The 14,232-nt window shown below is 42.3% G+C and overlaps 1 protein-coding gene across 1 annotated transcript; it reads right to left on the reverse strand.

The window, feature by feature from the left end:
• Positions 1–405: 405 nt before the first annotated feature.
• Positions 406–9,818, reverse strand: LOC129753363 (uncharacterized protein K02A2.6-like). The gene is made up of 2 exons (XM_055749184.1): positions 5,569–9,818; positions 406–565 (listed from the first exon to the last, which is right to left on the reverse strand). The coding sequence occupies exons 1-2, from the start codon at positions 9,816–9,818 to the stop codon at positions 406–408; spliced, it is 4,410 nt and encodes a 1,469-aa protein (XP_055605159.1).
• Positions 9,819–14,232: the final 4,414 nt, after the last annotated feature.

Here is a 14,232-nt window from a genome sequence, read left to right on the forward strand (position 1 = left end):
GCTTGGCAATTTGTCCAGCCTTCCCATACTCTTCCGCAAGCTCATTTAACAACCTTTTCTAGGTAGTACCGAAGGCTTTGGCTAACCCGATACATGCCTGCTTAATTCCGACTTGTGCCTTTCTCTGACAGTCGACCATCCTCCAATGATCATCCGACATCCATTCACTTCTTCTTTCACACATTTTACCGAGACTCTACAACAATGTTCTTCGACTGTTCAAGCTGCCCAACGTATGCCCTTATCATTTCTGGATTCTCCAAACGGCGGATGTCGCATCGACGTTTAGCTTTCTTCTCGCGCAATTCTTAGTCTTATCTCACCAAGAACGAAGTGATGATCAGATTCAATTTCTGCGCTACTTTTGTTGCGGACATAAGGAAGGCTTGATATTGCCACAAAGTTCTACAAACAGTTCTCCGTTTTAGCTCCTTTGTCCATGATCTTGATGCCCATTGATGCAATCAAGATCTTCTCTGCGTTAAAGTCGCTCAAGTGGATTTGAATATCACCCTTCAGAATTTTCTCAACCACGCTGTGCAGTTGACTGTTGAACTGCTGTCTCCTGCAAATAAGCAACGTCAATTGACGGGTAACACAGGACCATTATGATGTTTCTAATCTAGCTACGATTATACGTTTATCGAATCCCATCTTATGCAGGGCGGCATGGGCTTGCGGGCTCAACATCAAACCAACTGTTGTCAGAATATAGCAGGGCCTGCCCAGATTGTGTCTTGTGTTAACCAGTGTATCCCAAAGGCCTTCGCTCAGTCCCAATATCTCTAGCTTGAGGCGGCTAGCTTCAAGTTGAGCCAGCTTGCCTTGTTGGGCAAGAGTTTTTTTTACAAGATGAAAATTTGACTCAAACCATAACAGCCGGGTGATTGCTGCCGTGAATGGGTTCGTCTCACTAAAACCACCTTGGGCTTCGGTGCCAGATGTGCCCCTTGGTTTCACCCTATGATACTACATCAAGGGATAGGCTGTGCTCATACACTTATACATCGATTTTGTGTAAACAGATTATCACCGCTGGTTTATGATTCTAATTTAATGATTAATGGCATTTCGGTGAAGTATACATTCTAACAGGAAGAATTTCAAATGAAAGTAATGAAAATTATAGACGGATAGATTAGATTAGGAAGCATGAAAGGTGCACGCTCTTGGCTCATTTTCAACACCTTTCATGCTTCCTAATCTAATCTATCCGTCTATAATTTTCATTACTTTCATTTGAAATTCTTCCTATTAGAATGTATACTTCACCGAAATGCCATTAATCATTAAATTAGAAACACTTATACATCTCACCCTCGTTTTCCTCTTTCTCAATTTTGGTCCTTCTTTTTAATCTTCTTTCTCCTATTCGCCAACTTCAGACTGATACGGAAGACCCCGAGACGTGTACCGGTTAGGTAACGCTTTCATAGCAATTCGCACCCGTCAGTATCCACTCCCGTAGCGTTTCTAACTTCCAAGGCATGACCGATTGCGAAACTACCAAGCTAGAATCCCGTGATGACCACCCCAAATGGTATCTCCGCTTCCTTTCGCTGCAGAAAAGATCGTAGCTGAATACCGCGCCCTAAGATCGCGTTGCTTTTGAATTGTGGTGTCATACGAGGCTCAAGTTTGGTCAAGTTTGGTTGACTATCTCGCTCTATCCGTTCATCATCTTTCCTAATTCTTATTAGATCGCGCATGATTTGCGAGATTTCGTCGACTATAGCACGCCACGACTTCTACCTGACCCGAAAGGAACTGCGTCAGGTAGAAGTTGACCTCTCTATACTTCCGTTTTACCCAGACTGAAAGTCGCGAGATTAGCATATGCGTCCATCTTGCGTTGTTCGATGCGTCCCATTGCTCCTGCCACTTGAGAATTGACGCTGCTCGTTGAATTTTGCGCACTCCACTAACAGCTCTTGCCAGAGTTTGTCGATGGGCATGATATGGGTGTGATATGGTCCTGTATGCACAGGAAACTCGTATGGCTATTAGCCGATGTGTGCTCCGTGACTTGGATCTGTTGCGCTCTACCTATCCTACATAGTTTCGACAGTGCTACACTCGCAAGAAGACGTCTCTTGCTACTCTTTGGACCATGGCAGTTCGGCATAATCCAGGCCGATGAATCTATGACTTTCGATGCGCTTTTTTTTTTTTTTTTTTACAAGATGGAAATTTGACTTCAAACCATAACAGCCGGGTGTTTGCTGCGGTGTGTGGGTTCGTCCCACTAAAACCACCTTGGGCTTCGTGTGCCAGATGTGCACCTTGGTTTCACCCTATGATACTACATCAAGGGGTAGGCTGTGCTCATGCACTTATACACAGTCTTGAAAAATTTCGTTTTCATTTACCTGACAACGCCGAATTTTGAAATAACACCTCAGTCACCCTGTTTTATTTCGCGGTTTACGATAAACAAACTAGAGGTGCGTTCATGAAATTCATACTCTATTCAAATTCGAAATTTCTTTTTTCAGTTTTCTCCACACTCATTCGTATACTGTTTTCACTGAAAATGAACATTTGAGATCATCGTTTTCATGGTGACCGAAGTGAAAATGAAAGAAAATAAAAATAATTCCTAGAAATATCAGCCTGCTGATATTGTTCACAGAATGCAAAAAGTTTCCCATAGCGCTGCAACCAACCAAAATAAAATTGTTTTTTTGTGTCAACCCCTGCGTGACAGTAATACGGTTAAATCCACACATTTTCCTAAACATCCAGGATTTTTAATCTTAGTTCGTATATTCCAGATCAGGGATGTTGTTAAGTTTGAAATGACTATTGGAGTTTTTAAGCTGTACGAGTAACACCAGTAAAATCTTTTGATAGAGATAAGGGTATACAACGGCCAATTGGTTGAACAATTATGCGATGAGAAGCAACTTGATAACCGGTTGAAGATCTGTAACACACTATTTGATAAGCTTGCCAGAACACCTGGTTTTATCCGAATATAAAATATTCAAAAGACCCGGCTGGCCCGGATACCCAAAATTTGTTAAAAAATGCACAGATTTGGCCGGAATGTATTTGAAATTTAAAAAACAAATCAATAGAAAACTCAAAACCAAAGTCTTTTTATTATTTTTTTTTTCAAAATAAACGTTTACGAATTTTTGGAAAACGGGTAGCAGATACAATTTAAAATCTATTGATTTGTTAAGGTAAAATAAAGTTACAAGTGTTTTTTTTCTTGGTTTCGAAGGAAAGATTCTTGAATTTTGCAGGTTTTTGGATAGCCCGGATTTGCCCGGCCCGGATTTGGAAAAAATCTGGGATCCGAATTTTATATGTAAATTATTGTGGTCTTGAATGATTTGGATTTTATGATTCGCTTCATGTATGTAGCGAGAAAAATTATGATTAAAATATGATATAACTTGGACGAAACTAGAACTTGGTCGAAACTAGAACTTGGTCGAAACTAGAACATTACTCTGAATAAACGATGGCCGGTAAATCTGAATCGACATCCTGCAATTAACTGCCCATTAGTAGCGATATTAGCAATCAACAAAACACGCAGACAATTATGGTTTGCACATATAATTTCAAATAATCTTCAACATCGCTTTCACAGCTACTGGTTTTAACTGCTTTTACAAATCTTAATTTTTTTTTCATTCGATTGTTGTTGCTGGTGCTTAACTCTGGAAACTGCACTACCGCCATAATCAGTGCCTCTTCCAAAGTCCTCATAATGGCTCTAAAATAGTTAATTTATTGAAGATTGTCTGTCAATCATAAGAAAAATAGTACATTAATGTTGTAATAAATAGGCCGATGATTTATACAACTAACATATCAAAAAAGCTTTCGACACTCTAAATCATGACATATTATTGTCCAAATTGCATAAATACGGGATAAGAGGAACAGCAAATAATATCCTTCGTAGCTACCTAGAAGATCGCAAGCAGTTTGTGGCTATTGAAAATACAAGAAGCGAATTAAGAAATATTGATATCGGTGTACCACAAGGGAGTAATATCGGGCCATTACTTTTCCTCTTATATGTAAATGATTTATGTAACCTTCAACTTAAAGGCACAGCACGTTTATTTGCCGATGATACAGCAATTTTTTATTCAGAAACTTCACCTGATATTATAATTCAGCACATTGAAGACGACCTAAAACTGCTTTCAAAATATTTCAATTCAAACCTACTTTCACTTAATTATACAAAAACCAAATACATGTTGTTTCGTTCTTCACATAAAAAACTGCCTCGTACTAATGACCCAGCTATGAATGGTAATACGATTGAGAGAGTTAGTTGTTTCAAATACTTAGGAATTTACTTAGATGAAACTCTTTCATGGAATCGTCAAATTGAACACCTGGAAAAAAAAATTACTCCTCTTTGCGGTGTTCTTTGGAAACTGAGAAATTTTGTTCCCCAACATGTTCTCTTTAAATTTTATTTTGCGTTTATTCACTCTCATTTGAACTACCTTGTTATGATATGGGGAAGAGCTTCTTTGTCTCACTTACAGAAACTTCAAACGCTCCAGAATAGATGCTTGAAAAACATCTTAAAACTCCCTTTGTTATTCCCTACCTTTCAGCTATACTCTTTAAGAACGCATAACGTTCTTCCAATATCTGAACTCTGTGATTTGCAAACTGTTATATATATCTATGATAATCTACACTCAACTGAAAATATTCAAAACCTCCATTTTACTACGGGGTTGCGAACTCATAACACTCGCCAGTCAGATTTCTTGCAACGAAGCCGATCCACAACATCATTAGGGCAAAAAAGAATTTCGTTTATTGGACCTACTAAATACAACACCTTACCAACTGATATTAAAAACATAACCAATCGTTCCATGTTCAAAACCAAAGTGATACAGCTTTTGAAAGAAAAATTGAACCATTAAAACAGTCGATCATCAACCAGTCTTTGTTTTGCTTACCTTTTGCATATTTGTAGCGTTAATTTCTAATATTATTATTCTTTAAAAAATTGTAGTTTGTATTTTTATCTTATTAAATTATTGAACATAACTTGATAAAATTAGTAAATATAATTAGTGTAATAGTAAATATAGTATAATGAATCTCTTCAAAGGAAATTATTTTCCATTGAGATTCATATTGTTGTCAATTTAGTTAAATAATACATTTCCTCGCACGACATTAAACAATTTTGTGTTCTCAGCATGATTAAAATTTGCTCGCGTTAACTTTTATTATTCATTGCTGCCAGACATGCTGAGAACAGTAGCGTCCATTACCAGGGGGCTCAATTGAGCCTTTTGGTGTGGGGGAGTGTGGTGGGCCGCTACAAAAAAAAAAAAAAAAACTTTATTACACGATTGTAAAAACTAAAAGAGAATAAACGGTGTGGTTCTTGATAAGAGTGGTAAATTAGAGTGACTTGCACAATTGGTGTTCTTGGGTAGTAGACGTCAGTCGCTCTGACAGAATGTGTCAGACGATGAGCCCACTGATAATGATGATGGTGATAAGGTTGTGTAGGGGTGTCCTCCCAACACCTCCCCCTCTTAGAAGAGATGATACGGCTCATACCTCACGGGTGTTCTTCTTACTCTAGAAGATTGGCGAAGCTGGCTCGATTGTTGCTGAGTAGTAGCTCTTGGGGGCTTGGAAGGCGCTCGGCGAGGGACCTCGGTAGGTATTAGCTGGTTGAGTAACGGTAACTGCGATGGCCCACCTGTCGCTTGTTCGGCTGGTGTGGCTGATGGCTGACTAAGACCACACGAATCCAATAGGATGCTTAGCGGAATTTGCGTCGACTGCTGTTGTACTGGTGATGTTGGTTGTTCGGACTCGTACCGCTTCCTCAGTTGGTTTGTATGGGACCTCACAAGATTTCGCTTTTCTGATAACCATACATTGTAGATAACCCGGCCTATACGTTCAAGGATTTGACCAGGCTCCCAGGACCAGGTGTTGTTTCGGTGTACTTTAGTCCAAACCAGATCCTTGACATCGTAGTTCAACGCTTTCGTGCCATGCTTTCGATTGAACTGGATTTCCTGCTTCGATTCGGGTTGCTTATAGAACGAGGTTGGTGGTTTCAGTAGGTCCAATGCTGTTCGTAATCGTCTGCCCAATAACAGCTCTGCTGGAGACTTCCCATCAGGTGCGCAACGACAAGGAGTGGAGCGGTAGCACAAAAGGAAAGTGTCGATTGCTTCGCGGAGAGGCTCTCCCCCCGTCGTTATTTTCCGAAGTCCTCGCTTGAATGTGTCGACAAATCTCTCTGCGAGACCGTTCGACTGCGGATGGTACGGCGGTGTTCTAAGGTGAAGGATTCCTTGGTTGCTGCAGAACGTTTCAAATTCCTCGCTCGCGAACTGTGTGCCATTGTCGGTAACCAAAGTTTCGGGCATCCCGTTTCTGGCGAAGATCTCGCGGAACATGGCCACCGTTGCAGATGCTGTGATGCGCTTGGTGGAGATGACTTCTGGCCATTTGCTGAAAGCGTCAACAACAATCAGGTAGTAATTGCCGTCGACTGGCCCAGCATAATCGGCGTGTAGTCGTTGCCATGGTTTTTCTGGTACAGGCCAAGATTCCAAATTAGTTTTTGTGTTGGTCTTGGCGGCTCTCGAACATTCCACACACGCTCGAACACGCTGGCTGATTTGCTCGTCGATTCCGGGCCAATAGACGTAGCTACGTGCTATGGACCGCATTCTCTCCACTCCTGGGTGGCCCTTGTGTAGAACACGCAGAATCCGATCTCGAAATTTTGCAGGAATGACCAATCGCTCTCCGTAGACGAGACAATCGGACACTATTGATAGACTGTCCCGGCGTTGATGGAACTGCTGCAGCTGGGAGTCGCTGAATTTCGACCGATCGGTTGGCCAAACTGTATCGACGAACTGCTTAACCTGCTTCAAAATCGCATCCGACTGTGTTCCGGCTTGGATCATCTTGAAAGTGACCGGAAGACCCACGACAGACTGCTTGACGATGTCTTGCATGGTGTCTTCTAGCTCAATCGATGCGATGACGTACTCCTCGTTGGGGCGGACGTGGGTGTTAATCAGTCTCGACAAAATGTCAGCATAACCAAAACTATTTGTGTTGACATATTTGATGCTGAAGTCATACAGTAGTAGAGTTAACGCCCACCGCTGAAGCCTGTTTGCTGTATAAACCGGGATGCCAGTCTTAGACCCGAAAATCGCCAGCAACGGCTTGTGATCCGTCTCCAAAACGAAATTCCGACCAAAAATCATCCTATGGAACCGAGTTACTGCAAATATTAGCGCCAGACCCTCCTTCTCAATCTGGCTGTAGTTCGCCTCGGCTGGCGTCAAGCTTCGTGACGCATAGGATACCGGTTTCACTGACCCATCAGGCAACTTGTGGGCAATTCGCGCGCCGATTCCGTAGTTTGACGCGTCTGCTGATACTATGATTTCCATTTTTGGATTGTAGTGAGTAAGCGCCAATGGTGACTGCAGGATTTCACAGAACCGATGGAACGATCGCTGACACGCTTCTGACCAGTTCCATTTGGCACCAGTTTTCAAAAGCTGGTCCATCGGGTACCGGAGCTTACGCATTTCGGGAATGTACTTTGCGTAGTAGTTTACAGCTCCTAAATACGACCGCAATGACGAGACGTCCCGAGGTGGTGGCATGGTGGAAATGGCTGAAGTCTTTTCCGGATCGGGTCTTATTCCTTCACCATCTAAAACCTGGCCCAAGTATTCCACTTGCTGCATGTGGAATTTGCACTTCTCCATCCGAATCGTAAAACCATACTCCTCCAGACGCTGAAGCACTTGATGCAAATTGCGGTCATGCTCCTCCTTCGTGTGACCACCCACCAGCACGTCATCCAAATAACCACAGGCTCTACCGATGCCACTCAGAACTGCATCCATGATCTGCTGGAATGCACCCGGAGCTGATTTGATGCCGGGTGTGAGGCGAGTGTAGCGAAATAAGCCCTTGTGGGTGTTGACTGTCAGCAGATGTTGATCTCGGGGGTCCACTTCCACTTGGAGATAGGCATCGGATAGGTCAATATGACTGAAGACCTTACATCCTGCCATCTTTGTAAAGATGTCTTCTGGTAGGGGAAGTGGACACTGGTTTGACTCCAACGCCTCATTGAGGCCAGTCGAAAAGTCAGCGCAAATGCGGACTCTCCCGTTCGGTTTCCGAACCACGACGATGGGTGCTGCCCAATCTGAATGGTCCACTGATTCGAGAATGCCCAAATTCTGCAACCGCTGAAGCTCATCTTCTACTGCACCTTGCACGCTGTAGGCCACCGGACGCTTGGGCCGGTAAACTGGTTTCGGTTCACCCTTGAGTGTTAGGCGAATCTTGGTCTTTGAACAGAGACCCATTTCCGACGAAAATACTTTCGGGAACTTAGCTTGCAGGGATGAATCCGGATGAGGCGATTGGTTGTTGATTTTGTTGCAGAATGAGCTGATGGGAACGTCCCATAATCCGAAGAGCTCGATCCAGTCAGAGCCTAAGATGTTAAGCTTCAGGTCTGGTGGAGCAACACGACACAATCCACGTTTTGTTTTGCTACCGATCTTCACATCACACCAAAACTCTCGGGCCAAATGAAGTGATCCCCCAGATGCAGATTTGGCGTTGCAGGAAGGAATTGTTCCTTGTGGTTCACCGATTTTTCGCCAACACTGGTCAGAAATGATAGTGATGTCCGACGCTGAATCGATCTGCAATCGTACCGGAACCTGGTTGATTTCGATTTCGGAGTACTTCCTGCTCTGAGTGATATTGTTCACGGACACTATCTTCACTTCTCTGCTACTCTTCTTCTTTTTCTTCTTGTTACTGCTGCTGCTACCGCCAGACGTAAAACAGGCGCAATATCCTTCCTTATGGCCTTTCTTTTTACACTCACGACACTGATGTTCACGGTATGTACAGTCCACAGAAAAGTGCATAGCACCGCACGCCCAACACGGAGTTTTTGGTAGATTGGTAGAATTTACTGACTTTCCCGCCCAATGTTTATGATTTGGTTTGGGATGCCGCTCTTTATGAATGGCATTCACTGCACTGAATGATTGCTGTTTCTCAACAAGACTGTTGTCTTGTTTCAAGTTCAGTAAATTCTTGCAATCTTCCACCACTTGTTCCAGAGAAACGTCCTTAGTTTCGTTCAACTTTGTTATCAACCTCATACGAATGTCCGAGTCTCGTGCTGACTTGAGACCACTCACGAAAATGAGGCACTTGAACTGTTCCTCTGACATATCTTTCAACTTGAAGTCCACACACGCTTTATTGACTTTGCACGAATAGGACACTAGATCATCGGAATCGTCTTTTATCGTCTGCAAGCACAGATAACGGCGATGAAACGCGGACACTGGGGATCCGAAGATCGTTTTTAACTTCCCAATTGTTTCACTAAACGATAACTCCTTGGACAGCTTCGGAAGTATAAAACTGGTGAACCGCTCATGTGCTTGTGGATTCAGCTTCCTCATCAGTAACCGGACTTTCGCAGCGTCGTCCAGTTTTTCGGCATCCTTGTCGAACAAATCTGCATAACGTGCATACCAGGAGTCGAAAGTACTGCCTTGCTCCGGATCATAGACGAATTCGGTAAGGTTGTTGGAAAGGGAGTCCAAAACCGTTTCGTCCCTCGACAGCTTGTGAATGGCCTGCTGGGTAGCTGAGACCTGCTGAGTAAGCTGTGCCATAAGCTGTTGTTGCTGTTGAAGGATCTGCATCAGCATCTGGTTGGATGATGGTTTCTGTGCGAGTCCCCCTACTGCTTGATTTACAGCTGGATCCGGCATGATGGTAACCTCAACTTCTCACACGCGGTGATTGTGTCGATCAAAAAGCCGATTTTAACGCGACGGACAACTGTTATTCGCGAAATCGGTACTGAACCAACTCGTCGCCACTTTGTTGTAATAAATAGGCCGATGATTTATACAACTAACATATTAAAACTTTATTACACGATTGTAAAAACTAAAAGAGAATAAACGGTGTGGTTCTTGATAAGAGTGGTAAATTAGAGTGACTTGCACAATTGGTGTTCTTGGGTAGTAGACGTCAGTCGCTCTGACAGAATGTGTCAGACGATGAGCCCACTGATAATGATGATGGTGATAAGGTTGTGTAGGGGTGTCCTCCCAACAATTAACTTACCTGAACTATAATTAAATAGGAACAGTTCGCTGTTTAGGCTTTTTGCTGAGCTGACTGGCTTCCCAGATTGACTTTCTTCTTATATGAAAACGAAATATTTAAATTAAATTTGACTTTGCAATCCCTTTTTTTGACTGCCCATCAAACGTACTGAAAATTTCAAAGAAGTTGGTGACAGACTGAAAACCTGATTTGAAATTTTCACTGACCTCTTGGATGAACTGAGAAAAGTTTAGATGAACATTAAGAAAGAGAAAGGCCAATACGAAAGCGAAAGGTAAACTCTTTCGGTGCACGTTCATTGATAATGAAATCAATGAAGAAAATAGAAAAAACAAACAAGACAATAAACTTCTGACAAATGAAAGTAGATGTATTGAGAAAAGAAAAAAGTAGTAGTCGTGTAAATTTTTTTTTACCGAAAATTTTTTTGTTTCGTTTTTAATGGGTACTACTGATATATTTCAACACTGCTTATACATCTCACCCTTTTCCTCTTTCTCAATTTTTCCTCAATTTCTCCTTGATCATCGTTCTGCTTTATCCTTCTTCCTCCTTCTCCTTTTCCTCTATCGTCAACTTCAGACTGGTACGGAAGACCCCGAAACGTGTGCCGGTTAGGTAACGCTTTCATAATAACTCACGCCCGTCACAGCATCCACTATCCCGGGGACCTCGAAACGTGTGTCGGTTAGGTAACGCTTTCAAAGTAACTCGCGCCCGTCACAGCAACCACTTCCGCAGGATTTCTAACCACCAAGGCATGGCCGATTGAGAAACTACCAAGCTAGAATCCCGACACGACCACCCCGAATGGTATCTCCGCTTCCTTTTGCTGCAGGAAAGATCGTAGCTGAGTACGTGAGACCTTTTAAGTCCCACCACACGTATGAGTCCAGATTAGGGTTATACCGCGCCCTAAGATCGCGTTGCTTTTGAATTGAAGTGTCATACGAGGCCCAAGACCTTTCATTAGCTTGTCAAATTTGGTTGACTATCTCGCTCTCTCCGTTCATCATCTTTCCTAATCCTTATCAGATCGCGCATGATTTGCGAGATTTCGTCGACTATAGCACGCCATGACTGTTCGTCGCGACACATTTCACTTACTATGTTTTCAGCGTTTAAATTTTGAAGTTGTTGACGCCTTGAATTGAACCTGGGGCAGACAAAGATAGCATGTTCTGCCGATTCCTCCGTCTCTACGCATTCCGGGCAATAAGGCGAGCTGATAAGCTTAAACCGATGAAGGTATTGCTTAAAGCACCAATGACCCGAAAGGAACTGCGTCAGGTAGAAGTTGACCTCTCCATACTTCCGATTTACCCAGTCTGAAAGTCTCGGGATTAGCCTATGCGTCCATCTTGCGTTGTTCGATGCGTCCCATTCAGGCTTCGGATTCATTTGAGAGCAAACACCCACGGAGCTCAAATCTGCTCCCACTCTTTAGGCGGCAAGATGGAATGAGAAGGAGTTACCATTTGCCTCAATGATGCAATGCTCCCAGGGAGTTCTTGTTGCCTCTCGCTCTGCTCTGAAAAGGGAAACGAGCGCTCTACGGGAGTAGCTCCCTAGGAGCACGCTTATAAAGCAAACGTTATGTGCTTGGTATCTGGCTGGCCCTTGTTCGTTTGTTTTGGTTTACGCCGGCGGTGTCATTTGGGAATGATTTAATACGAATAGCAGTGAATAGAACGTGTCCCGGCTGATAAGTTTGTTGAGAAGAGCGGCCAAAATAAGCAGATTGCTGTGTGAAGTTTACATGAAAAGTTTAAGTACGATAGCATAAGAAAAAATCGCGCAACGAGCCTCAAGTTAGCAAGAAATTTGAGATATTTTGTTCGGGTAGCTAGTATTTCTTCAATAACCGTCAAACGGGGTATCATGCAAGAGCAGGGTTAGATGCTACTTTTGTATACCACCACACTTATTCAATTTTTATTTGAATTAATTTATTTTATGTAATTAAATTATCATTTAATGATAATGATAATTACTCAGTTTTTAACATCGCGAGATAGATTTTTAAAATTTAGATTCTCATTTTCTCAATTTTAAAAATTTAGCAATAGATGTACAATTTTTCACATTTTTCGATGTCGTAAAACATTTTACCAAGTTTGGCGGATTGGCTAAACGATATCACATACAAACTTTATACTGCTTTTATTACCCTATAACAACTCTGATGCAAATATTTTTAAATAAATAAAAAAATATAAATAATTCAGTTACCAGTCTGGGCTAAAATTCATCAAATTTAAATCTCGATTTCATATACTTGAATATGATTGTTTTGCATCACGCGTTTGTTAATTTCAATATTTCATCTATCATAACTTTTATGATTTAAGTTAGTTGATTTTGGTAGTATTTTTTACCCCTTAATGTATGCAGCACCCTTATGCTTTTAATTTCAAAATTTCATCTATCATAACATGAACTTTTATGGTTTAAGCTAATTGATTTTTGCAGTATTTTTTTACCCCTAAATGTATGCAGCGCCTTTATGATTTTTTTTCAAATCATTTTTGACAGAACAAATTTGAGCAAAATCGAAACTTACTAAAATTAGTGCTTTATACGTTATGACATCACAATTATATCGAGAGCTATAAATATTCGACGTTTCCATTTGTTTTTTCATTAACAACAAAGTTTGTTGCATCTTGTCCCTTTTTTAGTAGGGTGATAATCGCATATTTTTGTGAATTCAAAAATAACTGGGGAAACCAATAATTTTTCTGACTAAGTTAATTTGATGTCCTATCAATAATAATTATGTGTACGTTAAGTTTTTAGAAGCCATTCATGGTGAAAAGTGTGCTTGATGGCCCAGTTGACGGTACTTCTTTTAACACCGGCTGAATTCTTTGTAATACATGTTATCTGAAAACTTAAAATACGAAAAACGTTTTACATGATCATTGAATGTAAATTAGAGTAATATTGTAAACGTTGTCAAAGTTAAAAATAGTCTTAAACTTGTTGTGCTTACATCGCCGCACAGCCACCCCATCTGCCAGCCAGCAGCTGTGAGCTACTTGAAGCAATCAAATATGTACCTAACTCGAACGCAGTTCTGAATCGTCACACGCAAAGTAATTCCTCCCGGGGAGGCCTCTTTGGGAGGAACGCAGAGCCTCTGGGAGAGCAAAGAGTGACTGGCGCTCTTAGAGATTCTGGCGTTAGGAGAAGCGAGAAAGAGTTATTTCCGACTGCCAGGAGTTTGGGAGTTCCTCCTCTATGAGTGGTACTGCTCTGCCTCTTTTGAGTCGCGCCTCAGGATTCGTCCGAAGCCTGGTCCCATTGCTCCTGCCACTTGAGCATTGACGCTGCTCGTTGAATATTACGCACTCCTCTAACAGCTCTTGCTTTGTAACATTCCATATCCTCCGCCAGAGTTATGTCGATGGGAACCATGCCCGCGATGACAAAAGCTGCATCTGCTGATATGGTCCTGTACGCACAGGAAACTCGCATGGCTATCAACCGATGTGTGCTCCGTAATTTGGATCTGTTGCGCTCTACCTCTATCGCGGAGCTCCAGGCCGCTCCTCCGTATCGTAGTTTCGACAGTGCTACGCTCGCAAGGAGACGTCTCTTGCTACTCTTTGGACCATGGCAGTTCGGCATAATCCAGGCCAATGAATCTATGACTTTCGATGCACTTTCGCAACAGTATTTGACATGCGCACCAAAACTTAAGCGATGGTCGACCATTACTCCAAGGTATTTCAGCTGCTGTTTCGAAGATGTCGTGTGCCCTCCAACAGTAATCTCCATGTGCGGCACAACTCTTTTATTGGTCACGAGCAGAACTTCAGTTTTATGGTGAGCTATCTGAAGCTTAACTCCCTCCATCCAGATGCCAACCCTTTCTACGGACACCGTTGCAAGGTCTTCTACCTCCTCGATTGTTTCGCCGGTAATCATGAGCACGATATCGTCAGCAAATCCGACTATCTGCACGCCTGCTGGTAGTTTCAGCGTTAACACCTCATTATACATGGCATTCCAAAGCACAGGTCAGAGTATGGAACCTTGTGGAAC

This window comes from Uranotaenia lowii, chromosome 3, assembly GCF_029784155.1.
Source record: "Uranotaenia lowii strain MFRU-FL chromosome 3, ASM2978415v1, whole genome shotgun sequence".
Classification (NCBI taxonomy): Eukaryota; Metazoa; Arthropoda; class Insecta; order Diptera; family Culicidae; genus Uranotaenia; species Uranotaenia lowii.